Source organism: Drosophila mauritiana, chromosome X (assembly GCF_004382145.1).
Source record: "Drosophila mauritiana strain mau12 chromosome X, ASM438214v1, whole genome shotgun sequence".
Taxonomy (NCBI): Eukaryota; Metazoa; Arthropoda; class Insecta; order Diptera; family Drosophilidae; genus Drosophila; species Drosophila mauritiana.
In genome coordinates this window covers 12,862,967-12,876,593 of record NC_046672.1, presented here as the reverse complement: position 1 = coordinate 12,876,593, position 13,627 = coordinate 12,862,967, and the positions used below count along the sequence as shown (strand labels likewise).

The 13,627-nt window shown below is 43.6% G+C and overlaps 1 protein-coding gene across 4 annotated transcripts in view; it reads right to left on the bottom strand.

Moving 5' to 3' along the window:
* Positions 1-997: 997 nt before the first annotated feature.
* LOC117148264 overlaps positions 998-13,627 on the bottom strand; it is a 45,183-nt gene continuing 32,553 nt past the window's right edge. Inside the window, exons 8-19 of one of the 4 annotated variants that reach the window (XM_033315573.1) lie at positions 9,514-9,733; positions 9,187-9,450; positions 9,011-9,122; positions 8,747-8,939; positions 8,473-8,681; positions 8,275-8,405; positions 7,582-8,198; positions 5,448-5,671; positions 4,833-5,139; positions 3,241-3,453; positions 2,527-3,117; positions 998-2,415 (exon numbers count right to left, since the gene is read on the bottom strand). In XM_033315573.1, the coding sequence (XP_033171464.1) occupies positions 2,108-2,415; positions 2,527-3,117; positions 3,241-3,453; positions 4,833-5,139; positions 5,448-5,671; positions 7,582-8,198; positions 8,275-8,405; positions 8,473-8,681; positions 8,747-8,939; positions 9,011-9,122; positions 9,187-9,450; positions 9,514-9,733 (3,389 nt within the window). In that variant the 3' untranslated portion in view covers positions 998-2,107. Of the gene's footprint in view, positions 2,416-2,437; positions 3,118-3,240; positions 3,454-4,832; positions 5,140-5,447; positions 5,672-7,581; positions 8,199-8,274; positions 8,406-8,472; positions 8,682-8,746; positions 8,940-9,010; positions 9,123-9,186; positions 9,451-9,513; positions 9,734-13,627 lie in introns of those variants that run through there. The other 3 variants (XM_033315574.1, XM_033315575.1, XM_033315576.1) reach the window with 3 other exon arrangements.

The following is a 13,627-nucleotide window of genomic DNA, read 5'->3' as shown; positions in this document are numbered from 1 at the left end:
TCAGAATTTTTGCCATCTTTAGTTTATTGACCGAAAATCGGTCTTTTTAGCAACTGAAGAATTCCAGTAGAATAATATTACATAAGTGGAATGCTGGTGGTAGAAAAGTAAATCCATCCGAGGAATGGTACTGGGCACAAATTGGGTCAACTGATTTCCAAAGGGAATGTGGAAAACGATGGGCTATCTATGGGCTACTCTTGATGGCTCTATGATCTGCAGGGTTCATTCAGTTTTCCTTCAAGGAGGACTATGCTGACAAGTAATTTTAGGTTTTTTCATTTAATCAAGTTTTATTTATTGCTGGTTTCGGCCTTGTGGTTATGGCCTTTAGTTTTAGTTCCCATTTGGCTGGTTTGTTCATAAAAGCAGTGACTGTTTTTGGGGATTTACACCTGCTGGTTCACTTAGGTCAAGTTAATTTATTGGTTATACAAACATACACTTAGATATTGCACTTATGAATCGGTTTTCTGGTTCTCTGGACTCTCTCTTCACTTGCAGCGCGGCAAGTGTTGTTGATTTTAAGGTTTGGCATAACTATATTAACCAGTATTAAATGTACAGGAGTGCAGCCAACTTGGCTGCAAATGTAGATACTTATCTATAATATGCTTCCTTGGCTTTTGGTAGTAACAAATTAACAGACAATACAAAAAACCAAAAAAAAGCGTTCAAACAGTTAGATTATGCTTGCAATTCTTTTGAACATTTTAAGTACATCATATAGTATTTTCTTAGGTCGTAAATTGAGTTCTTCTGGTAACTCGTTCTTATCGAGGGAACTGGAAAATGGCTCACAATGGGAATGGACATGGGAATGGGGGTCGGGGCTAGAGGATCTCTTTGTTCAGCTTACATTTGTCCAATAACATTGATTAAAAAAATTTGTTTTATATTTTATTCATTTGGTTTCATGTTTTTTTTTTAGTTTTAAGTCTTTGTTTTACATCAGTAAGCGTTTGTTTTTATTTCCTTTTCTTGTTTTTTCCCTTTTTTTGCGTATGTTTTTCCTTGCAGCACTTTTTTTTATCCTTTTTGTTTTTCTATTTATCCTCGATTGTGTGGGTATCAAAAATCGAATGCCACAGTGGTTCCTTAACAGACTAGTTCTACATACCTTCCTAGGAAAATCTTGCACGACGTACACATATATGCATGTATGTATGTTGGGTAATACTTGTAGAAAATGCTTATGCTTTTGCCATTATCTCTTGTAGAGGGGGGCGGGAGGGGGTGGGTTTGGGCCGCCGTCTCCCTCCGCTCTCTCTCTCTATGCATCCCCCAAAAAATTGGGGGCTCTTGTCATTCCGGGGTGAATGTAAGAGTTAACAATGTCAGTTTCGATTTGGATAGTTGGGGCGTCTTTCGAGCGATGGGTTGGTTAGACACACGCACACACACACACACACACGCACTCAAAACCACTCACACACACACAAACCCACACATATGCACACACACAAGCCAGTCATATTCGCACAGTGTTGAAAAGTTTACTTAAAAGCTTCAATCATATCCCAAAATCAGTAGCCTATCTAAGTATATAGATATGAACATTGAGTTTAGAAATATTCTCTATGAATTACTAACTAGAAAATATGTTTATCAAATCTAAGGAACTTTTTCATCGAAATCTACCCCATTCATTTTAAAATTCTTGAAATTTGGGGCATTTGTAAAAATGATTGATCAAGCCACCTTTAAGCGACATTTCATAATGTATGAATAATCCATATCAAATTGAATTGAAGCATTAAGCTTTTTTTGCAATAGCTAAACTGAACTTGGGCCTAGGGAACTCCCTTGAACTTAACTGAGTTTATTTGTGTATTTGCAAATAAAATCGGTATTTTTTCAATCACTGCTCAGAATTATTCGCCTCAATCAACATGAAAGTACGCTCAAATTTAAGAAATTCGCCAATGCAATTCTATATAATTTTCAAAATATTTTAAAAATTTTCTTCCGAATTGTCATTACAATTTCCAAAAGGTTGTGGCTGAGAAAAAGTCACAATTTTTAGTTCTTCATAGAGTTAATGGCGAATTTCTATATGTTTTAGCCATAAGTCTTAGCCCAGTCACACGGGAACACATCCATCCAATTAGTAGCGCCGCCCGCTGCCGCTGCTCCCGCTGGCGCATCCGCCGTCCCCGCTGCTCCCGCTGGCCCCATCGGCCGCCCATCGCTTCCGGCGCGCCTCCTTGGCGGCCTGCATTTGGGCGGCCACCCGACTGGTGCTGGGTGCATTATCGAAACTGGCATATAGCTCCACCTCCTCGTCGGCGGCATCGCGGGCGGCATTCGGCTGGTGGGGATTCGACGAACTCTGCATCTCAAGGGCGGCGGCCAGGGAGGCCATGGCATAGGCACGGGCATCGATGGGTGGCGGATTGTGGTGGTTCTGATGGGCTACGAGATTATTATTGGACACTGTGGCATCCGAATCCGATTGCTGATCCTGCTGCTGCTGCTGCTGTTGGTGATCCAAATCGAAACTCACATTCTTACTGTCTCATCCACCCCGGTGGACCTGGACGGTGGCCTCGGCGGACTCCTGCTGGCGCAACTGCTGACGGTACGCATCCAACTCGGGCATCCGGTATGTCCCCAGATTCACCTGCACCATGAGCGTCTCCATGATGCGTTCGTTCTTCATCGATTTGGAGGGCAGGACGACGGTGAGCAGTTCGCTGGGCGAGATCCGGCACAGATTCAGATCACGCGTCAGCCGCTCCATAATGCATTCGAACTCGAACTGGGTGTCCTTGTTCGGATGATTTTTCAGTTTGCCCACCTTGTGTTGGGCCCACGCCAGCATCGCCTCAAACTTTCGTATCTCGGGCGTCTGCAGCTCCCGGCACATGATCATCTGCACCATCGATTCGGATAGGTGCAGGAACTCCGGGCACTTGAACAGCGAGTGCGCCTTGCTCTCCACGAACGACAGGATCATGTTGACCAGCTCGGAGGCGGATGTGTAGCGCCAGTAGTAGTTCTCCAGCGAGATGAGCATCGGGCAGACCACCTCGATGCGCAGGAACTGCTTGCAGTGGTGGAAGCACGCCTGCAGCAGCTCCGGGAGGTCGTAGTGCTCCGCGGCACACAGTAGGCCTTAAAAGTTGGTAAAATAAATAAAATGTAGTAGTTCAAGCTATACATTTTCAATGCTTAAGAATTTTCTAGATAACAAGTTCGATTCTTTACTTTATTCTTGTATGGCTTTGATATAGTTACCTGGTATGGAGACGCAGGTCAGCGGACAGGTGCCCGTGTGCAGGTAGTCGAGCAGAACCCGGAATGTGTCCGGATCGAATTCGATGATGTTGAACTCCGTTTGGGCCAATTTGGCGCGATCGACCTTCTGGGCGTCGGCGCAGACGGAGAGGCGTGGCACGGCCAGCTGGTTGTTGCCCGGCTTGTCCTTGTCCTTGTCCTTGCTGTCCCTGTCTGCAGGCGCCAGTCGGTGGTAGTGTTATCGATTTGCGAGTGGGCAGGTCATTTGGTCAATTGGTCAACGTTTAGCGGTAGTTCGTCGTGGGTGATCGGTTATCGTCGAAATTAGGATAATCGCAACATAATCGATTGCAAAGAATAAGGAAAATCAAACCATTGGTCGGTCGGCAAAGAAATTAATGGTGAAACCGAAAGCATTAAGTTAAGAAGTTTATGTTGAGTGGCGTAAGCGACGGATTTTTTTATATATTTTTTTTTGTGGAAATGGTAGGGCGTTTGGCGAGTCAGGTGAGATGAGAGAATGACAAAATTTTGTTTGTTGTTTAATTTAAATTATTTTGTTTGTTGTTTCCAGTTGAGATTAACAGAAGAAAGAGAGATATATAGTAGAGATTGTAGAGAGGAGGTATAGCGACGGAAGGGGATAGTAAAATCAAGGATCAAGTCAAGTGGTGAAAGTGTTAGTAGAGGAAGTTCAAAATTAGTTTCAAACAGTTTGGTGTTGAATCCAATTGCAATAAAATTTTACATAACAGTAAAAATGCAAGCAGTGGTGGTGAGTAGAGGTGAAATGCAATGGATGGATGTTTATGGTGAATTCATGTTAGGTATACGCAAATTAATGTTTTGTTCAATTATTTTCAGTACAAAAACATAAATAAATAGTTAAAAAAAAAAACATGAAATAATTATAAAGGCATTTGTGCAGGTAACATGAATTATCATTTGCCATATACAGACGTCATGAGTTTATGAATTTTGATTTATGATATTTGATAATGTGTATTCAAAATCACATCAAGTGCATAAAAAATAATTCAGAATTTGGGAATGCGTTTTAAAAGTAGTTAATTGGCCAATTGTACAGGGGATGCATGGTCGAAGGGTTTTTTTTAACGAAAGAACCATGTCCAGAATATTTTATGCGATAAACCAAAGGGTAACAAAAGAAACACATCAATGAGGTTTGGTGGTCGGTCGATACAAGACATTCGATCGGGTGTATTTATAAGGTTCGGAACATATAGATATTTATATATATATAAGTCAGTTGAGATCGTGTGATGGTTATATAGAGTAAGAGTACGCAGTTTTTTGGTTTTAGGTTGAGGCAAACATGTGCGGCGTGCGTTTTTTGAGTTGCAGGTATTTGGATGTTTGTTTTATTTTTGATCGACATTTTAAGGATGCAAAAGTTAAAGTTTTTATTTTGAAGGACGCAAGGACGCAGACGGTGGACGTATACGTAATGTGGAAATGCGGAAAATCAACACAAGTCGCACAGGAGAGAGAGGAGAGAAAAGAACAAAAGAGAGCGGAGAGAAAAGAACACGCATCGATATGGTTGCATTGCACCGAATGAAAACCCTTACTCGAACAATCTGTCGACGATATCCACTTCTTCTTGTCATCCGGATTCAGCTGGTTGGTGTTCTTGTTCCGTATGGACCGACCCCATCCGGCCGTAATGGTTCCCAGTCGGGAGAAGGCCCTCTTCACCATCGGCGACGAGGGCACGCTCTTCGGTCGTATCGAATCGGAATCGGGAACGGTCAGATAGTTGTTGCTCTTCGGTTTCTGATTCTGCGGGGAGACCAGCGATGGAGCTGGTCGCGCAAAGATCTCCGCCACCGGAATCTGCGGCGATCCAAAGCCGGTCTGAATGCCATAGAGCATTTCCTGAAAAAAATAAATATTATTGCAAGAATCCGGAATGATAACAATAAATAATAGTAGTCAAACGTAAACGTTTCGGGTGTTAAATGAGCTGCAAAATAGGAACCACAGTGCGTATGTGTAATATGCATTTTATTACCCATACGCACTGATGTCTACATTTATCACTCATACGCCCCTTGTGTATGCTCATTACTCATACGCACTGTTGTCTATGCTCATCACTCATACGCAGTGTTGTCCATAATGTGCACGCATTTGTCTAATTTACCTCCAGGCGAACAAATTGACCTGAATTCTTTGAAACTCACCTGAAAGACTCGACTCCGTACTCCGAGAATAGCTCGAACTCCAATAAATCGAGCCTTTTGCTTGGACTGACCCACCAGGAATACGACATCGAAGAGATGGGCGTTGGTCAGGCACGATGGTTCTTCGTTTAGAAATACGCGGGTAAAATCCTTGGCCAACTGATCGTAGTCCTCGAATTGATCGCGAACGGAATCCAGCAGCGGTGACGAGGGTCGCATGTGACCTGCGAAAAGTTAAGACGAATTTCACGTTTGAATAAGTAAATATTCAACTATTTTCCTGTTGATTGAAACACAGGGATATACATATTCGCTGAAAAAAAGTGTATATAAAAGTTAAAAAACCATGCAACCAACATGCTTCTTCTGCTTTAGATTTCAGTTTTAAACCTTGATATATGGATTTTATTATATTACAACGTTATGCAAGAAAAAGAAGGAGCCTTGTCAGTTTTTGACACACATATTCATTTACTTTGCAGCCTCCGAAACACACATATTGTTATGGGGGCTGTTTTATTACATTTCGAGTTGAATTTATGAAGTTGCTTGGCATAGGCATGCACACTTAAATAGTTACAAATCACCTATTTATTTGTTTTATATATCTTTTTAAAGCTGTGAATTGGTGTCTGCTTTCCCATTTCTATTATTCTGAACCCAGTTGTGTATGTACACGTGTGTGTGAGTCTGTGTGCGCCGAAATTTATGCAGTTCCCCAATCGCATTGAGATGGAAATGCCAAACTATTGGAGCAGTAATTTGCATAATTTCAATACGGATAGTTTCCATGGGGGATCACTTCCGCATTTTCTCAGTGTGTGTGCTTAGTTGTCCGGCTGTGAGTGTTGGTGGGGTTCTGTGTGCGTGTGAGTGTGTGTGGGTGTGCATGAATAAATCAAATTAGATTTGTGTTGTCTAGTGCAACAAATAGCAACAAATAAATAACAAGAAATCCAAACAAAATCACAACAAACAGCAACGACACACCACCACCACAACAACAACAACAACAACAACGAGAACAACATCAACAACATCAACAACACGAACAACATCCTTGGGTGGGTGGTGTCTGCCGGTGGGTGGTAATGGGTGGTGATGGGTGGCTGGAACAATAGATATCCCCACTGATAAAATAACACAAACATGAACAATATTTCTTTGCCGGACAAGTGTCGGTGAGCGTAGATAAGGGACGAGCAGATTGTCCAAGTCGAGGGGTTAAAGTTCAGAACAGTCAGAGCGGGAGGGGGAGAGATAGAGAGGGGCCGACGAGAAGAGAAGGCTGGGGGGCAGAGAGAGAAGGAGATAGCACTGAGATTGCTTCGAGCAACGACTGCACGCTTCCGGTGGGCACAAACACAGCCGGATGTGTTAATGGCGGAAACGGAAGTGTCAGTGTGTGTTTCTCTCGCTCCTCCTTCATCTCTCTCCCTCCCTTCCTTCCCCGTTTTCCCACCAACTGCCCCCTTTTCGCGGGCGAAAGTTCAACCGAAACCAAGACAAAACGATTAATCAAACATACTCGCACAGAAACCGTGTCACAAAGGACCAAATGCAAATGTCCTTTTTTTCTATTTTCAATTTTTCTCCTTGGGCTGCCAGTAATGCCTGCAATTTGTTCTCGCGATTTGTTTATAAATCTTCTTAAAGCCGGCTAGAAATCTAGGCGATTCGCTTTAAGACATTCGACAAAAAATGTTCAAAAGCGGAAGATATATTTTTTACTACTGATTTAATTCGTTGTAAATTACAAATCTCTCTCGAAATTTACAACGAATTAAAATTATAATTTGTTTAAGTTTCCAACCTGATTGATTTCATAGGAAAATCTACTACTCAAGCTGCAAATATTGTTAAGTCTACCACTAAATGCAATTTTTTAATTATTTAAACAGCATTTAATCAGTTTCATAGCCTGCATAAAAAGGAAATTCCCAAAAACTTTCTCAAGTTGGTTTTAAATAATCTGCATATCTCATTTGATTTTTTCTTTTGAAGCCAAGGAAATTGTAAATATTGAAGTATAGTAATTTATCAAAGTCAGGCAAAAACATGCTGGTCGACAGAAAATCGGGGCGGCGGCAGTAAAAGGGGCGTGTTCGGGGGCGTGGGGGCGTGTCACACATACTATGCCTCGCACACAGGTGCAACATGGCACAGCACGATGTGTGTGTGAGTGACGACGTCGACAATTGCAGTTGGTGTAGCAGTTGGTGTTGTTGTGGCTGCAGCAATTGTTGTTGCTGTTGGCTGTCATGTTGCTGCTGTTGTGGCAGTTGTTGTTGCTGCTGCTCAGAGTAATAATTGTTGTTGTTGTGTCTGTGTGTGGATGTGGTGGTGTTGTTGTTGTCATTGTTGTTGTGTGTTGCCCCCGCTGTGTGCAGCTCAGTGGCATTGTTGTTGCAATAGCAGCAAATGTTGTGCGACGGCAAGTGTTGCAAGTGCTGCGTGTGCTGCATGTGCTGCATGTGTTGCTGCTGCAGCAGCAACTGCTGCTGCTGCTCGTGGTGTGTATTGTTGTCTAGGACTCGGGCATGCAACATTTTGATATATTCATCCTCACCGATCGGTCGCCAACTGCCGCGTCTATATGGCTTCGGTATCTGTCCAGTTTCCGCATGATTCGATAGATTCATCACCAGATCCTCGAGCATCTGCGACCGCGTCCGCTCCTGCATTCGTGCGAATTTCGGTGCCGAATAGGAGGCTCTCTCTCCATTCACGATCTTGGTCAGCAGCCATTCCCTATGGAAATTCAAGTTTATAGGGGGGATTTGTGTTTTATTTTCTGGGGTGGGAGCATTTCCAGGTCGAAACTTACCGGAACATCGGCCCCTTCTCGAAGACGGACTGCTCCCACAAGTAGGGCTTGTAGGCACCCACCTCGTCGCGGGTCACCACGGACACCTCGTATCGCGTGGGCTTGTGTTTAATCCTGGCCGAAACGCGGACCTTTAAAAGAGGAAAAGCATGGCTTAAGGTGTTCTCAGGTATGAAGCTGTATCCTTTTGGTACTCACCAAGATGAAGGTGTGCAGGAAGTGGCTCTTGATGCAGGCGGGACTGAAACGTGTGTTATCCGCCTCCAAGAAGACCACACAGACGATATCGTTGCCGATGTGGCGCTTCCTCTGAAGCTTCTGCGGATCGTGCTTCTCGTACGGCAGCAACGTGGACACATGGAACATGATCTCGATGTTGCGCCAGTTCGTGTAGACGGAGAAGAGACCTTCAAGGATTGAGGGTTTCAGTAATATGCACAAAATGTTATCATCCCTTCGGGGATTGGCCCACCTGTCAGGTCGTGCACCGTATCAAGGCCACCTTTGTATTTATCAAATCCACGCAGCCGAACTCGATCGCCCAGAAGAGTAAGGAATTCGTCGAAGAGCGGTGAATTTTCATTATTGTCCAGAATTTGCTCTTCGGTATACTGATCCTCTTTGACAAATATGACGCCAACTTTTAACTCTGATTTTATAAAAACCTATCAAAAGTTAAAAATTATATATATATTATGTTATAAATTATATTATATTATATGAGATTGGTGCGCACCTGATCTAATTTTAATAATTCCTCTGGCGTATCGGGTAATTGTCCTAACGTTAAAGGTGGATTTAAATTAACTTCTTTACCTAAAGATCTAACTACCTCCTCGCGATTATATCTACAAATTTAAAGCGATTGATTGATTAAATATATATCATATGGTTAGATATGGAACATATTACCTATCTGCGAACACACAGGACGCCGGTATCAGTCCGTGCACCGTGTAGGAACCAGCCCGTACCAGGATGCGGAACTGATCCCGTCCGTTGAGCGTCTCCTGCTTGATGGACAGGATGACCGGACCCAGGTCCTCGTCGCTGGTGAAGTAGTTCCAGTGCTCGGTGCCGTAGAAGTACTTCTCGTACGTCTCCTGCTCCACGGAGATCAGTTCGAAGGCGCCCTGCTGGTCCCACTGCTCCTCGATGGTGGTCTTTTTGCGCGGACTGCAGGGATTTCGGAATGGGAGGATTAGCAATCCAATATTGAAAGAAGCTTCAGGAGCTCACCTGGGCGTGGCCTCTGAGTCCTCGTCGTCCTCGTACAGATCGCTGCACTCGCGCTCCAGATAGGCATCGCTGGCACTTCCTGCCCGGATGTCCTCGTGCTCCGAGTCGCTCTCATCCCAAATGGTGTGCGGCGTGGGCATGGTGATCTTCTGGCGGGAGCACTCGATCCAGTAGCCGGGAGTGGGCATCAGATTGTGCGGATACTCCTCGCAGAACTCATCTGCAATGGGTTATTGCAATGTATATTATATATATATAGCATCCATTTAAGGAGGTCTCGAGAACTTCCAATTAATTTCATATAAGGCAAGTTGATTAGGTTTGTGAGGCAACTAAGTTACCCACCGGCAATCCACCTCATTTAAAGATTTTCCCAGCAACAGCTGCTTACGCAGAAGAACATTCTTTTATTTCGAACTTTGTGCTTCTTCTCAGTTTTGAGGCGACTTAACTCTTAATTTCTAGGTGGCACTTGGGATTTTAGTTTGGATAAGATTCTCCCCACCAATCAGCCGCGGTGTATGGACCCCCTGCGCCCATCAAATGGAAAAGTTTCCGCTGACAATCTCGGTTTCTTCCTGCGGCCAGAGTCTTATGTCAAAGTTTCACTCAACTTTTTAGCGGCTTGTGGCTTTTACATTCTCGCAAAACTGTTGCCTACTTTGGGGCTTTCAATGGCTGGCAATTCCTTCAACTCTCAACAAAATAATTTAGTTCAATTCAATTAAAATGCAAATACCGTAAACGATGGCGAGTGGCGTCGCGTGAGTTGCCAGTCATAAAGCAGGCGAAACTTCCCATTTCGCATTCACCATTTCCCCTTCCCATCCAACCAACCAACCAACCAACCATCTATCCACCCACTCACTTTCCCTTTTTCTGCCATCAACTTTTCTGTCCATGATTGAGTTGGAAATTCGATGCGGCGCGTGAGTCAATAATGTGCCACATCTCTCTGCCCCAGGGACAGTGGGTCGAAAACAATAGAAAATTAAAGACGGCAAGGGATTGCCATGAGTTGGGTAAAGTTGGATAAAGATAGAAGGCAACAATTTATTTATATCGACTTTATAGCGAAAGCTTTCATTTCATTTGAATATGTTCTAGGCGAACATATCCTTGTACAGATCCCAGGATTGAACCGAACTTTCTGCTCCTTTGGCCCCACTGTACAATGATGAGGACGATGATGGCGGGCATGACGTTGATGGTGCTTTGGTCCTGGTCCTTCTCCACTGCTCCTTGGGCTCTTTGTGCTCTTGTTTCTGGTTCGTGTTCGTGTTTCAGCGGGATGGCAGTAAAATGCTGCCCTGCGCCAAGATGGCAACTATGATCTAATTAAGGAGCGCTCACCGTTCCCGTCACACATGTGCCACACATTTTATGCCGCAAGTTTTGCCCGTCTACCACGCAGATGCTGCATATTTTTCGGGTCCTTTCCTGCCGCCCAAGGAGCACGCACACACATATACTACATCGTACGACCGCACAACAACCCACGCACACACATACACAGACAGACAGACAGCGAAAGCCATAAAATGGTGGCCCTGCCTAATTCAAATTTGAATAACTCGCAGCGCGCGCCGCTAAGTAGGCTATGAAATCGCTTGCTCGCACTGTTTTTCTGCGGTCTTGCCTAGGCTTTGATACCCTACACTGTAGGGGTTACTTGACTAACGCGAAATTTGCTATAAATTAGCAAAAGGATTATAAGAAATCTTGTATAACTTGAAAGCCTTTTTGTACGCGTACCAATTACTGTTCAATGATTTATGGTAATCGCGTTAGTTAGAAATTAGAAATTGTTACATAATTGCACGAGAGAGTATTCTTCTGTAGGATCAGGGTCCTGAAACCCACGACTGGATTTCGGCTCTGCCAGATTTTTAGGCGGCTGTGCGTGTGTGTGCGTGAATATTGCGTGCACAGCGCCCGCGGATATGCAATATATATTTAATATATATTCTTTAAGGCCAGTTAAACCGCCCCCAACACCGCGTGCCATTTTGGGTCACTTTGGCGCTCTTCCGTGCTCCCGCTGCTCCTGCTCCTGCCCCCTCCCTTAGCTGCTGTTTCTGATCCCGTTCGCTTGTGTCCCATACAAATAACATCCCGTCCGGTTCATTTTTCATCCACCCTGGCAGCAGCAACAACCACAGCTCGTGTTGCAACTGCACGGCAGCAACATGCAGCATGGAGCACAAAGCACGAAAATAAACACAAACAGCCAAATTGATGGGCATCGTTTGTGTTGGCCTCCCAGGAGGAATGAAGGCAACCGGAAGCTGGCCGGGCAACTATTTCATCTTGCCACTTGTAATGGCCACTTGCCAAGCCGGCGAAGGCAAACAAATCAGACCAACTGACACCCGGCCATGTAATATGTACACATAGATAGTATGGCCGGGCAAAATGGAATATCGTGGATGATGGTCTATAATCTGAGAAGCAGCTCTACGGCAGGCAAATCGCCAACAGAGTGGAAATAGAAAGCGCGAAGTGCTGCTTCACAACTGAAGATATTTAATGGCATGGCTACTTGAGAAACTGAAGAGCTTTCTCTTTGCTAAATGTGTTTAATTTATATATATCAATCAATGGAAACTTTAAAGCGCATGATGGGTAATTTTATACCAAAAAAAAAGAAATGAATGTATCTCAAAGTTTGCAGGCTGCAATCCCAATTGCTGTACTGCGGAGTGAGTAAGCCTGCTATTTCATAGTCCATTTGAGTGTTTGGGGCAAAATGCAGCTGGTGATGATATGTGTGGTTGGTGCAAACATTTGCAATGCCCCAAATTGAGATGCGATTGTGTTGATTTGTGTGGCCGCACTCGTGCAGCAATTTAAATGCCACATTCGGCACAGGAACCGCAAATGGAGCGGTTGCAATTGCAGGTGTAAGCAATAAATTAACAAATCTCAGGTCCAACTCAAATTTGTACAGGCAGCAAATGAATAAATATACCCGTATTTCGCCGCATGCGATCAAATAAAAATGAATTCGCTCGGAGCACAATTTGATTGGCAAATAATGGATAATTTGATGCATCGGTGTTAATTTGTTTTATTTTTATTTTTTTTGTCAGCAAATAATTGGTTTGCTAACAGTTTATCGTTTCGTTTGTGGTCGCTCGAAATAAAGTTATTAAAAATGAAATTAAACCAAGCTAAATACAATTAATTCATAATGGTGGCTTTCTTTTATTGATAGCCCCAGCCCGGGCTTGTTTTTTATCCATTCAGCGTTAATTATGAGAGCTGCTTATCCTGCTTTCAAGTCCTGCTGTGTCATCCACTCATCAGCCACCCATCCATCCATCCTTTCAATTTCTGGCCACAAGGATTTCCGCTTACACAACAACGAAAAAAAAGTGCTTGTGACCATGGCTGTGACCCTGTAGTTTTGGCCAACAATGCAGTTTGGGCCACATGACTGGGCGGGATTGGTTGGCCCATTTAAATGACACGGTCGCCCACTTTTCAAACAACTCATCTGGCGCGCTTTTTATGTTTTGATGCGTCGCGGAAATCCATTAGCCATTAGTGCTTCTAACACAAGCCAGAGCCACCCAAAACCCAGTCCCAGTTCCCAGTGGCGATGAGAATTCCTTCCAGGATCACGCAACATTGCATTAGCATAAAGTGGCCTGACATTTGGCAAATGACTCGCAGCATAATGGACAGTCGGATCAGAAAAGGGGGAAATAAAAGGCAAAAAACAGGATTATAAAGGTGATTTGAAACTTTAAAATATGTTAAAATCCCAACGCAACTTTTTAAGCAAACATGCTTGTTACCTAAGATATGGCATACTTTTTGTGGAAAGATTTACGACTAGAATTATTGTCCAATATCTAAGTAGGGATACAGTTGTAGCTGAAGTGGCTGTGCATCCTTTAAAATCATAAAGAACATGTCAAGTATGCGATATTTGGCTTGACATCTCTGTATTATTTGTCACACACCATTTCGCCTGTGACTAATTCATGGCCTTTTGTATATATATATATATATATACATATATCTATGTATTATTATATCCCATTCCACGGCTTGTCACTCTATATTCCCCCCAACCCAAGTGTCATTTTCCTCCATTTTCCCGTGT